Genomic DNA, 15,794 nt, shown 5'->3' with positions numbered 1-15,794 from the left:
GCCCGAAATGGTTAAAACACAAACATTTATCAACATTAAACGATCGCTGTTGATTCCCACGCGGTTTGAGACCATATATTATTTAAAAGTGATACGTACCCTGTCCATGCGTGACTCATCCATGCTCTTTGAGTACTCCTTTAGTTTGAAATCCTCACGGTCAATCCGAGAACTTTCAATGTCAGCCGACAGATGAGGCATGTTGGAGACCCAGGCCACTGTGCGCTCGTTGGCTGGGGTCGGGGGATTGAGGGTGGATGGAGACTGGGAGCCCTAGGAAGAAAACCAGCCAGCACACTGAATATGAGAACATGGGTTCTTTGGTGGATGAAAGTCACTTTCCTAATGAGCAGCTCTGTGCAGGCTTTTATCCAAAGGGCCTCACAGTTGCATGAGTTTCATACATTTTGAGCATCGCCAGCCCCTGGTGGGACTCAAGCTCTTAAATCCTGCATTAAATTGGCTGCACACAATTAAAAGCCACATACAGCATCTGACATCTTGCATGTTGTTGGGGGATAGCTGTGAGCGCTAGGGATGGTAGAGACTAGTTAGTCACTGATCACGTGACAATAACAACATGGACGCCTCAGAGAAGACAGGTGAGGAGTCCAGTGGAGAGAAACTAGCAGCGGTTCATCATTAAAGATGAAACTACATGACATGTCACTCCTGAAATACAACTGAAGTATTACTGCAATGCATCTGAAAAAGCATCTGCTAACGCTAGCAGAGGAACATCCTGTGGTAACAGAGAGACGGAGGCTGCAATTCAACTATTAGATAAAGTTATTAGACCTTTAGCTTCAGACACTGTCTCATCTACTGATGGTGCTGAGTTGCCGCCTGTTTTTATACAGGCTATACATATCTGCAGCTCACAGTATGTAGCACATGAGCTGCCTGTTCTCGTTGTATGTATTCAGGTACTTTCTACTGTGTTTTTATTCGTCATCAGAGACGATGACATCAGAGTCTGATCTTGTGCAAAAAAAAACCCACAAAACAATAAAGAGAAGAAGAGTGATGGCGTTTGCAGCTCTTACCTGTTTGCTCATTGTGGGTTTGAGCAGGTGCTGCTGCTGTTGCTGTGGCGACTGCTGCGTGCTCTGACTGGTGGTACCCTGTGGACTCTGGCTCTCCCTGACAGAGCTCTGCTGGTGGGGCAGGCCGGGGGCAGTGTTGTCTTTGACGGACAGCTGCCGCGGCCCGTGCTGCCTCCCGCCGTAGCCGGACTCCGGCGACTGGAGGAGGTTCCCGCTCTGAGGTCGCGTTTTGGCGGGGGCAGCGGGTGCAGCGGCGGCGCTGACGGACAGCTGATGGGAGGTCTGTGACTTGACGCGCTGGGTGGGAGGCGGGGCAACAGAACTCTGGCGCATGGGTTGGACCGTGGAGGGAGGCGTGGTGGCCAGGGAGGAGTGGGAGGTTCCTGTCTGAGACGCCATCGCCATCATTTGTTGCTGCTGTTGAAGATTATCCTGAGAAAGTAAGAAATTAAAACACTTGGAGTCATTGTTACACTTGTTTTATCCTCAAATTCTCCACTCAGATCACTGACGTTGCACGATAAGCTCGGTTCAACTTTTCCACCAGAATATTATACTTTTGTCTGCAGCCTTCTGCATCTTTGGCCGTGTGTGTAAGTGTGTAGGTTGGAACGTGACCTGAGTCTGCGTTCATGTGTTGCTTACAAAGGTTTTTCACAGAGTCGGATCCATTTCCAAGACTTTGTGGCTCGTCTGCGCATCACCTCTCTCATTTTGTTCCCATGCCAACTTGGGTAAATATGAGCTGCAGCTATTTTCATTACAGATTAATCTGCCAATTTATTTTTCTGAATTAATGAATGCTTTTAACATGTCACGGAAGGGTGAAAAAATGCTAAACACTGTTGTTTTGTCTCAACAACAGTCCACACCACAGAAGCAGCAGCAGACAGTCTTCAGGATCAGTCGAGCTAAAAAAAATGTATTAAAAATCAAGACTGGAGACGCTTTCCATTTCAAACTGATCATGTCTGGTTTTTTGATTGGGTGAAATGAAAAACAAGAAAACTATAGACACGAGGCTCTGGGAATGTGTGACGACCACTTCTGAAAAGCTTAATCAATAACAGACTTGATGTTCAGTTAAAGACAGATTCATTTAAAAGACAAGAACACAACGAACGTACCTGCACATGCATGGACATCTGTCTGCGTCCATACTCGGCCCTGGTGTAGTCGTCGCTGTAGCTGTGCGAGTGGATGATGCTGGGTTGGCCCAGGTGACCGTCCCTGGTCCTGAGGGTGGACAGATCCTCGCTGCGGGAGAATCCCCCGTGGGCGAACTGTGGGATGTAGGTTTGGTGAGAGGGCTCAGGCTCTGGCGCCAGGAGAAGCGGTGCTGGGGGCTGAGCCCGGCTGTGCTGGTGATGGAGCTGATGCTGCTGAGGCCCATCAGCAGTCGCCAGGTGAAAGAGGGGATTCTGGAAGGAAAGCGGGTAGCGCATGGCGGCGGCCTGCTGTTGCTGCTGCTGGGATAGCGAGTCGGTGGTGGTGCCCATCTGGCTCAGCTGGCTCAGCCGGAGGCCGCCGGACATGCTGGAGCCGCCAGAGCCAGCTGACAACCTCCCACCGGCCCGCAGCTGGCTGCTCAGGCCCGACCCCAGGCCGCCACCGCCTCCGCTGCTCAGCCCTCCGAAGCTGCCCATGCCGGCGATGGAGGCCTGGGAGGAGTTGAGCATGTCCACCGACTGCAGGTTAGACACGCTGTTCATTCGGGAATCCTGGAGGTCCATCATAGATACGCTTTTATTGACACTGAGCAGCTAAATAATACGGGATATGAGAGGCTAGTGTGCCCCCTAATATTTGGTTATGCTAGGTGGCCACGGATGACATGGGTGAGGGTGGTGCGGGTGTTTTTACCGCGAGGCCTGCCTGGATATCGGAATGCCTCAAAGTATTTCCCAGGAAATACCGCTAGGATGAGTTGCGAGGTGAATCAGTGGAAAAAAAGCAGATGTCATGATATACTAGAGCCTCGGTCACACGATGGTAGATTCCGTCAAGTATGACTAACATGCACGTCATACTAACCTGACTTCGACAAGGTAAACCTAGCGGATGGGATGATGATTCCCCCGATTCAGCGTGATAAAACTCACCTTAGGGTCCGGCTCCGTGATGTCTGAGCTGCTCGTGCAGTAGGCCGGGCTAGACCGGGCCAGGGGAGGCCGGGATACGTAGAACATGTCTTTGGAGGATGCTCGGTGAGGGTGGTCGCGGTCCTGAAAGCTCATCTGGTTACGGGATGGCATAACCCCTCCGGTGGAGGTAGGGGAAGGCAAACGAGTGATATCTATAGAGCTGGAAACCAACAGCGAGTAAGGCAGACAAGGATAGAGACTCTTAGGAAAAGCATGCATATACTAGAGCCCAAAAGAGAAGATTCACAATGTTTCATATTGACAGCAGTATCATAGGAGTATTTAGATCCATTACTGCTTCCCAGATGTAAGGATAAGGGCCCTGCCAAAGGCTCACAAGCAAAATCTGAGGGGTTACGAGGTGAATAATTAAGCTCTACTGCAAAAATGTGCATTTTATTTTCTCTAATCTTTTTGGTGAAATGGTTTGTTCTGATATTGATTTCAATTCTCAATTTTAAGAGAATCAAGAGTCTTAACATGTGAACACAAAAAGTTTCATACTTTGATGCTGAAGACTCTGGCCAATAATTGGTCTCTAGAATAGTAGAAGTCCTCTGATTGGACCAGTTTGCTCTAATTGTGGTGGTAATTCTGCTATAAGTGTCCATGGAAGTGCAGACAATGCATGCATTTTGAATTTAAACACTTATATATTTTGTTATTTAGAATCTGAAACATAATCTGAGCTTCCTGATAACTGTGCAGTGTTGATAACTGTAGAGCAGTGAAAGTGAAGAAAAGAGGCGCTCCTACCTATTAAGATCCCTCATCATGAGATTCTGGAACTCCGATGAGATGCCCCGGTTGAAGCTGGGCCGTGATAGCAGCCGTTCGGTCTGTCGCTCCGGCACCCTGTCTGTCTGGTAGCTGGGCTGCCTCTGGAGATGTGGGTTACGCAAGGCCATGCTGATGTCGTTCAGGAGGCGGGGCAAAGGACCCAGTTTGATGATGGCGTCCTGTGGTGAAAGGGGCAAAAGATTCTGAGGTTTTGAGTTATCTACTCCACTCGTGTGGCGCTTCCTTAGCAAACGACAGCTCAGGCCTGATAAATGACTTGCAGTTAGTTTTAGCAAAACCAGATACTAAATAAATTATTTAGTGTGGTTGTATGGTGACAAAACTTTAAGTCATGGTGAGTTGGACTTAAAAGCTTATATTATAAAATTTATATTTTGGAATCAAAGTCATTTGATCCCAGATTAAACTAATAGCCTAGTAGCTCATAACCAAACAGATGACGTGTTTTTCGTGTTTACCTTGCTGAGCTGAGCCATGACCTCCCAGAGGAGACTGTGCAGTATCGACAGCTCTCTGCCCAGGTCGATGTATCCCTCAAACCCGCCTGCATTACTGACACTGTCCAGGTTGGAGATCTCGTAGAGAAATTGCTGCATGGAGCCCCACTCCATCTCTAGAAACTCGTTCATGAAACACATGTACTCCTCTTTAGTGCCAAACCTGCAGGCAGGAAGGGAATAAGGAAGCAAGAAAAAGAGAGTAAGCCTGACATTTGTATTTTGCAAGTGAACAGATGCAGTATTTTAATGAAAATTCACCACTGGCTGTTATAAAGTAATGGTGAAATGGTTCCTCCTTTTGCCCAATAATATTCACAATGTTCAGTAATATGTCTAAGCACAAATGTTCCAAACATTTATCTCTGCCCATATGCAGATGACACTGCGATATATTACATATATTGAAGTGTCTGTTGTGTCTTATTACGATCAGAATAAAAGCTTAATAAACATCTTAATTTCAACGAATACAAGAAGAGACTTGTTGCTTTTATGTTGTTGCAGTTGGGATACCTTAAGGACTGGCTGAATGTCTACTTTCTAGGGATGTCCCGATCAGTATCTGGTATTTTTTAAATGACCGGATTGAATCATCTTTTGTAGTTATTTGTTTTATGTCTGCCACAAACAAAAACTACACCCTATAGCATTAAAACTTCTTCTCCTTCTGTTTTAATGGCAGTTGACTAAATATCCAGAAGGAGAAGGAGACAAAGAAGAGCATGGAGCGAGAAAACAAAATGAAAAAACGTCTAGTCCACTCAGGCAAAAGGTACGCCAAAAAAAGCATTTAGGAGAATATAAAAGTTTGCTGGAGACAGCATCAAGGAGAAAAATCTTCCAGGGAGGGTTAGGGACTTTATGGCACCGTTGAATGACCAGAACATTTCTGGAATAGAGAACACAAAGTACGAGCTCCCTTCTCCACACTACATTCATTTAGATAGAAAGATTTATTGGCCTGAATCGAGTCGACTCTAGAAGAATACAAGAAAGAAAAGACTTTATGAATCTGCAGGAGAGGAACTTTGGGACATTTATCTTCAAACTGGGACTCAAATTGACAATTCTGAATATTAATAGATTGGTATCGAATCTGGGGGCAAAAACACTTGGATCATTACATCCCTATTATCAGGTAAGCACATTCTATACAGTCTGCCATTGTATGTCCAAACGTGTAAACAGGAGGTTATAGTGACTTATTGCTGAACGAGATCAGGTAAAAACTGACTTGGAGAAGTTAGCGAGGTTTTGCACAACTTTAGCGATGAGGGTGAGCGTGCGTGACGTCTGCTCGTCAGGATACTCCTGCGTAAGGTTGAAAAGTGACGGCGACATGATGGCGGGACACAGGAAGCGCAGGAAGAGAGACCCGCTGATGAGGCGGTCGGCGATGTCTTCTCGACCCCTCTCAGCACAGCGAACTCTCCAGGAGGCAAACACTTCCTTGAGCTCTCGAGGGAACACACTGTGAAGGGATTTGACACTTGTTAGAAGCAGACATTCAGATTTTACACCATTTCCTGAAAGAATTTAAGTCCCGCATATCTCTAATATAGCAGGGATTAATAAAAGCACTTAGAGCATTATTTATTTATATAGATATATACTTTTTTTTTGCATCTGTTAAGTACTTACCAATGGGAATTAACGATCTTGCAGAGTGCTAGTTCGCAGCACATTCGAAGATTGGCTTGGTGGTCTGGGAGCACTGAGGGTGGTATTCTCATGGGGTCTACTTCACAATTTTCCTCTGACTCATACAAGGCTCTTATGAACTCCCCTACAAGTGACATTTCATTAGTTCAGTCTTATAAATGCAGAGGACAGCGTCAACAACCAAGGGTCACACAAAAATGAATACATCATGGGCTTTTGGTTTCTCCATCAACACATTCAACAGACAAAATGCAGCACTGATCCCCATTCAAAGGCTGGAGAGCTGGACGACAGGCTTAAGCTCAGTTTGTATTTCTGCAAAGGCTCAAACTGTCTTGGATTTCTTTGTGCACTTCAAACAACGGACGATGGAACTGACTGTATCTCAGACCAGTTGCAGTTACATTTCTGGGGAGGTGGATGTCAGCCATCAGGTATGACCAGATGCCGTACCACCCACTTAGATCCGATGTAAAAGCCTACATCAAGGTATAAATTCAGATTTACCGATTCTACATGTTCTTGCATACTCTTGCATACTTAAAAGTATTTGTGCCCCTGGTGCATGAAAATAAGTCGAAACATTAGTGGATTTTCCTGAAAGAACCCAATCAAACAAATGAAACACAAATGTTACACAAGCGCATTTACTGATTCAAGAAAATTAACAATTTGTTCCCATCTGTGAGGTGCAAAAGTAGGTAAACCCTTGTGCATCTTGTGCAGCAGTTACCAGCAACTAAATATGTCCGGTAACTGCTGAGGAATTTTAGGCCAATTCCTCAGAACAGAACCGGTTCAAGAGAGCAACATATCGAATCCTTCACTTCCTCCTAGAAATGCTTCATCTCTCTACATTTGAGAGGAGCTGCTTCTCAATCACAGACATCTTGTGCTGAGCTAGGATAATCGCATAATTCAATATGTCATGAGTTTGTCACGAGTTTGACTGTGTGAGCTGGAAAATAATAAAACCAAACTGTCCCAGAGGCAGGCTGAGAAGAAGTGTGTAACTGAAACCTTAGAGGGGATTTTTACCTTTTAATTAAAAATTTGGTCTTTCAAAAACATCTCAAAAGTTCATTTGCTGAATTTGAAATTGGTGTGAAACCAAGAACCGGACGACTCTGACTCACCTATAGCGTCTTTGAGGTACTTATGTCCGATCAGTTTGAGGTACTCTTCTATGGCTTTGGTGGCCAGAGTGTTCTCTCTGAAGATAAGGTGTTCTCGGTCGATGAATCTGTCTACCTCACACATCGCCATGTCCGACAGGAAATCCTGGAGAAAATGGAAAACTGGATTAGAGCTTTTCCGTTGCGCGCCGTGTTTCCGACGGATCAGTTCCAGATACGTACCTTAGCTTTCCCTGTGCTCTGCAGTATGTGCACCAAAGCACAGGCCACTTCCTCTTTGCTCTTGACACTCAGCACAGGCTCCAGCACGGCACACAGGGTGCGGTAGTTATTGGTGACGTACTCTGCGAACTCCTTGTAGAGCTCCATGGGTAGGATGTTCATGGTCTGGAAGCGGGATTTGAGGCGTAGGGATGCATTGATGATCTTCCCTCCTCCGACTCCGGCTCCCTTGGTGAGGACACTGGGCTGGATGACCGGGTACCACTGCTCCACAAACTGACGCCCGGTGATGCTTGAGATGGGGATGCTTACGAGTCCTAAGTATGTGCTCTTTTCCTTCAATGAAAGAAGACAGACGTGATGAGCATGCGCCCGAGAAAAGTTGTCTCCTTCAGTGTGTTTTACAATAACAATCTGAAAGTTGGAAATGTCAGAAAAAGGCCAATATAAAGCTTCAGCTATGAATAAATTATGACTAACGCTGGATCTCTGGAGGGATGTTTGAGACTAGAAATGAGTTTTGCTGTGGCGGTACCACTCTTGTACTGAACTGAGAACTAAAATGATTTTTTTAGAGGAAAGAGGTAAAGTTTGTATTGGAAAAGAACAGAAAATTGTGATAATAATGAGAATCCACAGTCAGAGCTGCTGATACATAGCAATGACTCACTGATTATTTCATCAATAATTGCAACTGTTTCTGGCTTTTCTTTTCTTTGAAGCGTGCATTCTGCTTTTCAACACTCATTTCCCTCCAGTCGACTAACTGCTGCAAGATTACATTACATTACATTTTGTGGTATATTGGATCTGCAGGTATTATATTAAAAAGACATTGCATTAAGTCCTCATTTCTTTGTTTCTGTTAAACCGATGCTATAATAAGCCATAATATTTGTTATCTGCCGTAAAAATAGACTTGATAATAACATCAGGGATATTTTAGTTGCCCTTTAGGGTACAGGATGCAAAAAATGGTCCGTGTTACTTTTAGCATTTCAAGTTTGTTTTCAAGAAATAAAAATAATAATTTATTTGATTTTCGTTTTAAAAACAGAAAATGTATCTACTGTCCTTTAGTATATGCAAAAGGGGAAACAGAAAGAAAACTAAAGGAGAAAACTGTGGTTAACTTGTTTCCATCAGTCAGTGATCTCAAATCTTTTCTGTTGGTCTGAACAGACATGACTCTGGAACAATATTCAGATTGAATTTTAGACTTTCTGACACAAGGGATCAGGTCATCTGGATTTATCTCTGAGCGTTTGTCTTGTGAATCTGGAGAAGAACCAGGATTATTTAGACGTGGACCAGAGTTCACCATGGAGACGACTTCCTGCTTTAGTCAAGGACAATAACTTAAGACTAATATTAACGCTGTCTTGTTTGTTTTAGGCTACAGAATAAAAGAAAGGTTTATCTTATTTTATTATTTTTTTAATAAAAATCAAATCAGTTGTTTTTCCAGTTCTCGTTTCTTTTAAAGTCAAACTTGAAATACTAAAAAACGAAAATACATTACTACAGTTCAGACATTGCTGCTTCCGCACAGATGTCACCTTGCGTCTCTTCTTGTCTGTCTCCTTGTACAGATGGAGGCGGAGGTTGCGGACGGCCGGCAGGTTGTTGAATTCGAAGTGCTCGCCCCAGAAGACGGTGTCGGTGCGGGGTTTGCTGGTGGTGCGTGCGTACAGCATGTCGTCCAGACACAGTTCGCAGTAGTAGCGCTTCTTGGCTGGAAGCTCGCGGGCCTCTATGATCCACAGTTTGAGCACATTGTCCACCCTCCGGCTGTTGTCCTGTGTGCAGATTGGGGGTCAGGTCAAACAAGGCCTCTGATACGAGAGGAGTCATTGAATGCTGCACAGAGAGAGGAGGATACGGTGCGACGGACCACATGACAAACAGCGGAGAAAGAGATATTTAGGGATGTGGAAGCAGAGACAGCAGGCCAGCCTGCAGGAGAACAGAGTCAATGGCAGGAAAGAAATGGCTGGTGACATGGTGGTTTGGCTTCTCTGGATGTGAGGCTGCGCTCGATAAACTGCTCTCGACTCTCGACTTGAACACAGAGGCGGACAACAGCGTGACACACACACAAAAGGAAGACAACAGAAAACGTGAAGGGCTCTTACTGACTGAGAAAAGCAATCCACTTCAACACAGAAAAAAAAGAAAAAGCACAAATGACACAATGCACATGTGCAACAAAGACGAGGGACAAACAATGGCGGCGATGTTTCTGCAGTCGGCAACACTTCCTAATCATGATCACAAAGCCCGGAGCTATATTTGACATCCCCCATGGGAGGAGAGAGCTGTGTTGATTGCAGAGTGATGTCTGACTGATCGGGGGCTGAGTCACTTCATTTGAGCCGAAATGCCGTTTGCTTCAGACTATTTACGTCCTAATTTAGACGAGATCCAGAGTTCTTAAGTTCCTCATTTGTATGCTCTTTGATAAGCGGCGCCAAACACGGGGCATAATTAAATCCAAACCTCAGAGTTTGGATGCGCCGGGCATCTGGTGGCTCAGTTTGCCAGTGTGCACACGGTGCAGCAGCAGCAGCGGCAGCGGCAGCGGCAGCAGCATGGGCTCAAGTCCTCCACCTTGATATCATCGTGTCACGTCTTTGGAACGAATGAAACAGTTACGCTGGGCGGAGTGGAGCCTCCGCGTTTGGATAAAAGAGACAATCAAAGCTCAAACAAGGAATTAAGAGCTCCTGAAAGTTGAGAAGAATAACGATGAACCTCGTCCCTGCAGTGAGTCTTATCTCAGCCAGTGCATCTGGTCTGAGCTGTTCAGACGTAGAGGGAGGGGGGTTTTTTAGGAGAGAGCCCCCGTGTGGAGTCCTTGGAGCTCCATGACTCAGCCAGGACCCCCGCGGCCCGAGCATCTGGACGAGCCTTTCAGCTCGGGTGATGTTTCATCTCAGTCTGGCTTAATAACTCTTTTGTCCCTGGTTGCCGTCAGAGCTACATATCTGGTATGCCAGTTCACTATTAATGACGAACAGGGGGAATATGGGCCGGTTACACAGAACTATCAAATCTGAGAGAAAATTAGGATATTGGTCTTACTCAGAGCTGATCTGAAGGGCTGTACGTTAGGCGGGGAGCATGGAAATAAATATCACATTAAATTAAATCTGCTCTGGGACAGATAAGGTATTATATCACCCAGTGGATGAGTCGCTGTCTGATACCGGGGCTCATGTAAGAATATCTTTATAATGTGATCCTGAACACCTCTTCCTTTAACAGTTGTTCAGTGAACCAAATCAGATTCCTCAAACTCAATGAAGTGACACATTTCCTGTTTGTCTCTGATGCATTAGGATGAACATCTAAAGAAGTCATTTGTGTTTCCCTTTTTCACAATAAAAGTCCATATGAACAGCGCCCTCTTGTGTTTGTGGTTTCTTTCTACTTCTCTAATATGTATCTTTTTTTCATATCCTACATTTAATTATCAAATTGCACGCTTGATAAAATGCTAACAACCAGATAACAGCTGTTCTGACGACGTACGACGATGCTACCAAACAATAAATGTGCATGACTTTCCCTCCTATAACCATGAACTTAAAGGTCCATTTGAAGACAGCATTCTAGCCTCATTTTAGGAATGACCATTAAATCCATTAGACTTGTGACGTAGCAGAGGTCCTACTGGTTACTCACGGTATTGCAGTTAAAAAAATATATATGTTTTTCTAATTTAAAAAGCTGCTTTCAAGCCAGCTCCTATTTAGCTTATTTATAAGAAGACTATTTAACTGGCTTATTATTAGTGCAGACATTTAACAGCCTCACTTTTATACCACTTCATCACATTTCCTACATCAAGTGGTCGTGTACCTTTCTTAACCAGTAAACCTCAGTGTCATCTGGCAGACCTGACTGATAAACACACGTTTCTGACTTGACACAAGAGTGAAAACTAAACTAAATTGATTGTCTCTGTATGAACCGTCAGTATGACCTCCTCTAAGGGGAATGCAACCATCATTAATACACCTGGAGTGGCTGTGCAAGGGTCTTTGGGTGGGTCCTGGGCTTAACTGACTAAATCAGCTCGCACCAATTACATTTATCAACATGCTTTCTAGTTTGGACTACTGAAAACGTGCACATCAGACCAAGCACAGTCTGAATGCCTGGATGTGTTCCTGCCCTGCCTGTTCTACCAGAGATGCATTGGGAGGCAACTTGTGTGGTTTTACAAGATTTCCTATTCATTTCAATGTAAGCTGCTTTCAATTGAAAAATGCATAATGACCATCCTGTGTCGCCCTGTCCTCCAGAGTATGAACTTCAAAATCAAACGACTTCTTTTTGTCCTCATGTTGCAGCTGGATCGATACTGAAATATTGATACTTCAGATACCACGTCTTCATGCTCTAAAATTGATTCTCAAATCAAAATATCGATACTTTCGATACTTCAGTCATTGGAGGTAATGTAGGAACACAGAGGAAAGTAACTAAACTATTGAGTTGTGGCAACACAACAAACCTTGTGAAACACAAACTCAGGTTAAACCATAACACAGAATACGAGGCATATGGTCAGAATTATAGTAGTTCTTAATAGTTAAACAATACTTCATTTTAATAGTCCATTTACTTATTTCTTTTTTAATGTTTGAAACAGCATTTTCACATATTTTCTATGATTATGCCTTAGTTTGTTTTCTCTGTTGTTGTATTACTGAGGCCACTACCTCAATATACTTCAGAGTTTAAAATAAATAAATTACTCTGATGACTTGTATTCTTTATGAAGCTATGATTTCAAATACGCTACTTTTTTAGGTTTACCAAACACATTAGGGTATCAGTATCGGTATCACCGATACCAGCCGGGATCAGAAAGGAAATCGGTGGTTATCGAACATGACTAGTTGCAGTTCTGGAGTCAGGTTGTAGCTAAGCCTCTATTTTCAGTAACAATCCCTAAGACTGGACTGGACTAATAAGAGTTAATTGGAAAGATGCAGCGTCTCCAAATGTATTTATTTATTCCAACTTTATTCAGAATCTTTTGTTTGAAAATGCAGAGAGCTAATGTGATTCTTCCTCTCATGAGGTCCGTTCTCTCTGTGATAACAGACCTGGACTCAGCGCTGTTTGAGCTTTTAGCTTCGGGATCTTTCACTCTCTGTTATCAGAGACTCGCTGGTTCTGGGGACATGAGCCCACTGTGCCTTCATTAGACTTGAGATCACGTTACCTGATTTGCTGCTTCTCAAAACAAAACAAGCTGGATCCACCTCCTTTTAACAATCACCTCGTTGCAGCTTTAAAATTTTCCTGGAGGAGCCACTAAGTTGTTCAACACAGACACACACAGACACGAGGATGGAGGTTCACACAGAGGAATGAAGCGAGGAGGCGCTCGTATTGAAAACAGGCAACAACGGGAGACGGGGAGGAGAGAGAGAGACACACAGACAGAGGGATCATCATGTTTTTGGTTTGGTCTTCCTCTACCGCATCCCTTTCTCTCCCCTCACCTTGTTGGGCTTGACAGCTCTCTGCAGGTTCTCGATCCATTTGTCTCTCTCTGCAGCTGAGCGACACGCAAAGCACTTGGTTCCCGATGCCGTAGTCACCTGAGGTTATAGCCAATGGTAAATTCAACAACCACAGCCATTAGTCACTATGGAGACTGCAACTAAGGCGCCACAGCAATGTCTTGTGTTCGCTCTCAACCGCCGTCATGTTCCACTAATGGAAAGGTGATGGAAAAAAAAACTGAGAGCTCATTTCAATACATCTAAAAAAAAATAAATAAAAATAAAAACAACATTTCATTTCACATGACTTTGTCTTGTCAGGGAGGAAACACATGTCAGGTGTTCACTGGTGCTGTGAGTGTTGTGAGTGTGCCGCTGCTGGTTTGAGCGTTTTTCTCTGTGCAGTTCTCACCTCAAAGCAGTACTCCTGTCCCAGGATGCTGGAGTGGACGGGTTTGATGATGGCGTCCTCGTCCAGGGTGAGGTCCAGCGCCTCGGCGGCGCTGCTGGGAGACAGCAAGGATTCATGGGAGTGGGACTCTTTGAAGCTCTGCATCAAACGGGTCCTGGAGGGGAGGAAAGGGGAGGGGCTTATTTATCCAAGGTTACGCTTCAGCTCAGTGCACAAGAAACAGCAACAGGAGATTTCTTTCTGGTCCACTGACCAACATTTACATTTTTTTTTTTTGTTGACTAATGTGTCTCTGCAAGATTAGACTCTGGACACTCTGGATAATAATCACACAAAACTGAAAGGTTTAAAGTATTTGAGTACATTGTAATTACAATAGGACCAATGCAGCAGCTCGACACAGAAAGTGACGAGGTGCATCTCAAAGGTTCAACACAAAACGTTTGTCTTTTCCTCACAAATACAGAGATTGTCATGTGATTGGTTAGTTTCCCACAGCTAAGAATACACGTCATGAAGATGACTACAACTAAACCCAAATTCCTGTAACACAAAAACAGGAAAAGGCTTTTTTATGACGCCTTTTCCATCTAAGTCACAAAATCTTTCCTAAACTTATTTTTTTCAGAGAGTTCTTCTCAGTTTTGTTGCAGAAGTTCCCAGAAATGTGTGTCTCTTGTAGGGAGTTTTGCTTTCACTCTTCACAAACCAGCTCCATGGGGTTAAAGTCTAGAGACTGGGCCATGGTTCACTCCATGTTTTCAAGCTTTCCATTTTGGTTTTATCCTGAGGTAGTTCTGGTAGAGCTTGGACTAAAGGTTTGGGTCATTATCTTGCTGTAGGATGAAGCTCTGACCAACTATACCAGAGGAAACTGCTGTTAGTGCTGTTCTAAAACTTTGTATGTTAGTTTAAATATGCAAAATGATCTGCCAGTAGAAGAATAATGTTTGACTTGTTGTGATGAATCTATCAGAGAGTTCACAGATATGTCACAACTGGTGGTTTTAGACCAAAAACAGGTTGATTTATGGACACGAGTTTAGTTTGCACTGTATTTCATGTATGGGCATCGACAGGACTCATAATAAACCAATGAATTAAATTTGGTCGTCGTCTGTTGGAAAAAAAAAGAGAGAAACAAAGAGAAAAAGATATTTTATAGATTTCAGTCTTTGCAGCTGAAACCATCTATGTGCTGCAGTGCTACGGTGTGTGAGGATGAAACTGATGCTGATACTGAGCTGCTGCTCTGAAACGTTTAACCCGGTACTGTATGTTAATCTCATTCCTCCTGCTGGTGTCTTCTCTCTCTTCTTCCTGTTTCTACCCGTCCGGCTTTAGGCAGATGGGTCCCTCCATATGAGCTGGGTCCTGATCAAGGTTTCTTCCTGTTAGAATAGTTTCTCATGCTTGCTCTACCCCACGTGGAGCGAAACATGCTCAGAGAGAACGGATTTACCACAATAACCAGAGAGAAACCAGACGTTAACGCTCCATCGTCTGTTCAGGCGTTTTCATTCGGATTATTAGTGAAGAAAATCTACGTTGTTTGAAATGCAGCTGTGAACAGAACGATCAAACATTTAAAGAGAGTGAAAGAGAGTGTATTTTAAAAAGCTCCTTATAACCTTGTTTGAAATGTAAATGATCTCTCAGATCATTTGAGCGGTTACGATCAAACACTTTTCTTTTTCCTTCGTTTTAATTCTTTCCAGTTTGGGCTACAGCTGTTGTCTATTTGTGCCAGTCTTATACTGGGAATAAGAAGCTTGTTTTTTTTTTCTTATTTAGCATTTACACAGCTTGTCTTCATCTCTTTCTCCTGCAGGCAAAACATTTCTCTATCGAAACCATTCTCAGTAACGTCATTAATGTCGACGTGCATATGTTCACCCACACTCTTACTTGCACACACAAACACAAGCAAGCACGGGAAAAAGAATCGCAGAGCGGCTACAACAGACGTACGATGACACGATGAGTCTAACCGGAGAGTGTGGAGGGATGCTCAGATGTGATGAAGCCCCCTCAGAGGAGAAGAGAGGGGCACGAAAAAGAGAAAAATCCTGTATATCCTCCGATCTGCGTCCGACTCGCAGCCTGTCTCCTGCTTTAGTTCAGTCATAACACTCATCAACAGAGCACTGATTACATGTAGGTGACCGGGGGGGATTGAGAGAAGGGGAGGGATAAAAATAGCCCCAAAGGAGTGAGTCAGATTGAGGGGAATACAGAGAGAAAGAAGGGGGGAGGGGGGAAGAAGACCTCTCAGAGGAAATCACGTTGATTAAGTCAACAGTGGGTCATTAGGAGAGGAAGAAAGTGAGAGTATGGATTAGAGGA

General features: G+C 44.1%; 1 protein-coding gene across 12 annotated transcripts in view; it reads right to left on the bottom strand.

Annotated features, from left to right (window-relative positions):
• Positions 1-15,794, bottom strand: part of syngap1b (synaptic Ras GTPase activating protein 1b) — a 163,578-nt gene that overhangs the window by 18,667 nt on the left and 129,117 nt on the right. For 7 of the 12 annotated variants that reach the window (XM_047598696.1, XM_047598693.1, XM_047598698.1 and 4 more), the window contains 13 exons: positions 13,449-13,602; positions 13,034-13,132; positions 9,071-9,310; positions 7,512-7,847; positions 7,290-7,434; positions 6,133-6,277; positions 5,726-5,962; positions 4,450-4,651; positions 3,947-4,173; positions 3,149-3,350; positions 2,174-2,767; positions 1,047-1,478; positions 100-273 (listed from right to left, as the gene is read on the bottom strand). In XM_047598696.1, coding sequence (XP_047454652.1) covers positions 100-273; positions 1,047-1,478; positions 2,174-2,767; positions 3,149-3,350; positions 3,947-4,173; positions 4,450-4,651; positions 5,726-5,962; positions 6,133-6,277; positions 7,290-7,434; positions 7,512-7,847; positions 9,071-9,310; positions 13,034-13,132; positions 13,449-13,602 — 3,187 coding nt within the window. The remainder of the gene's footprint in view (positions 1-99; positions 274-1,046; positions 1,479-2,173; positions 2,768-3,148; positions 3,351-3,946; positions 4,174-4,449; positions 4,652-5,725; positions 5,963-6,132; positions 6,278-7,289; positions 7,435-7,511; positions 7,848-9,070; positions 9,311-13,033; positions 13,133-13,448; positions 13,603-15,794) is intronic. The other 5 variants (XM_047598697.1, XM_047598694.1, XM_047598695.1 and 2 more) reach the window with 4 other exon arrangements.

Source organism: Mugil cephalus, chromosome 11 (genome assembly GCF_022458985.1).
Source record: "Mugil cephalus isolate CIBA_MC_2020 chromosome 11, CIBA_Mcephalus_1.1, whole genome shotgun sequence".
NCBI lineage: Eukaryota > Metazoa > Chordata > Actinopteri > Mugiliformes > Mugilidae > Mugil > Mugil cephalus.
This window is presented reverse-complemented; position numbering and strand designations above follow the sequence as displayed.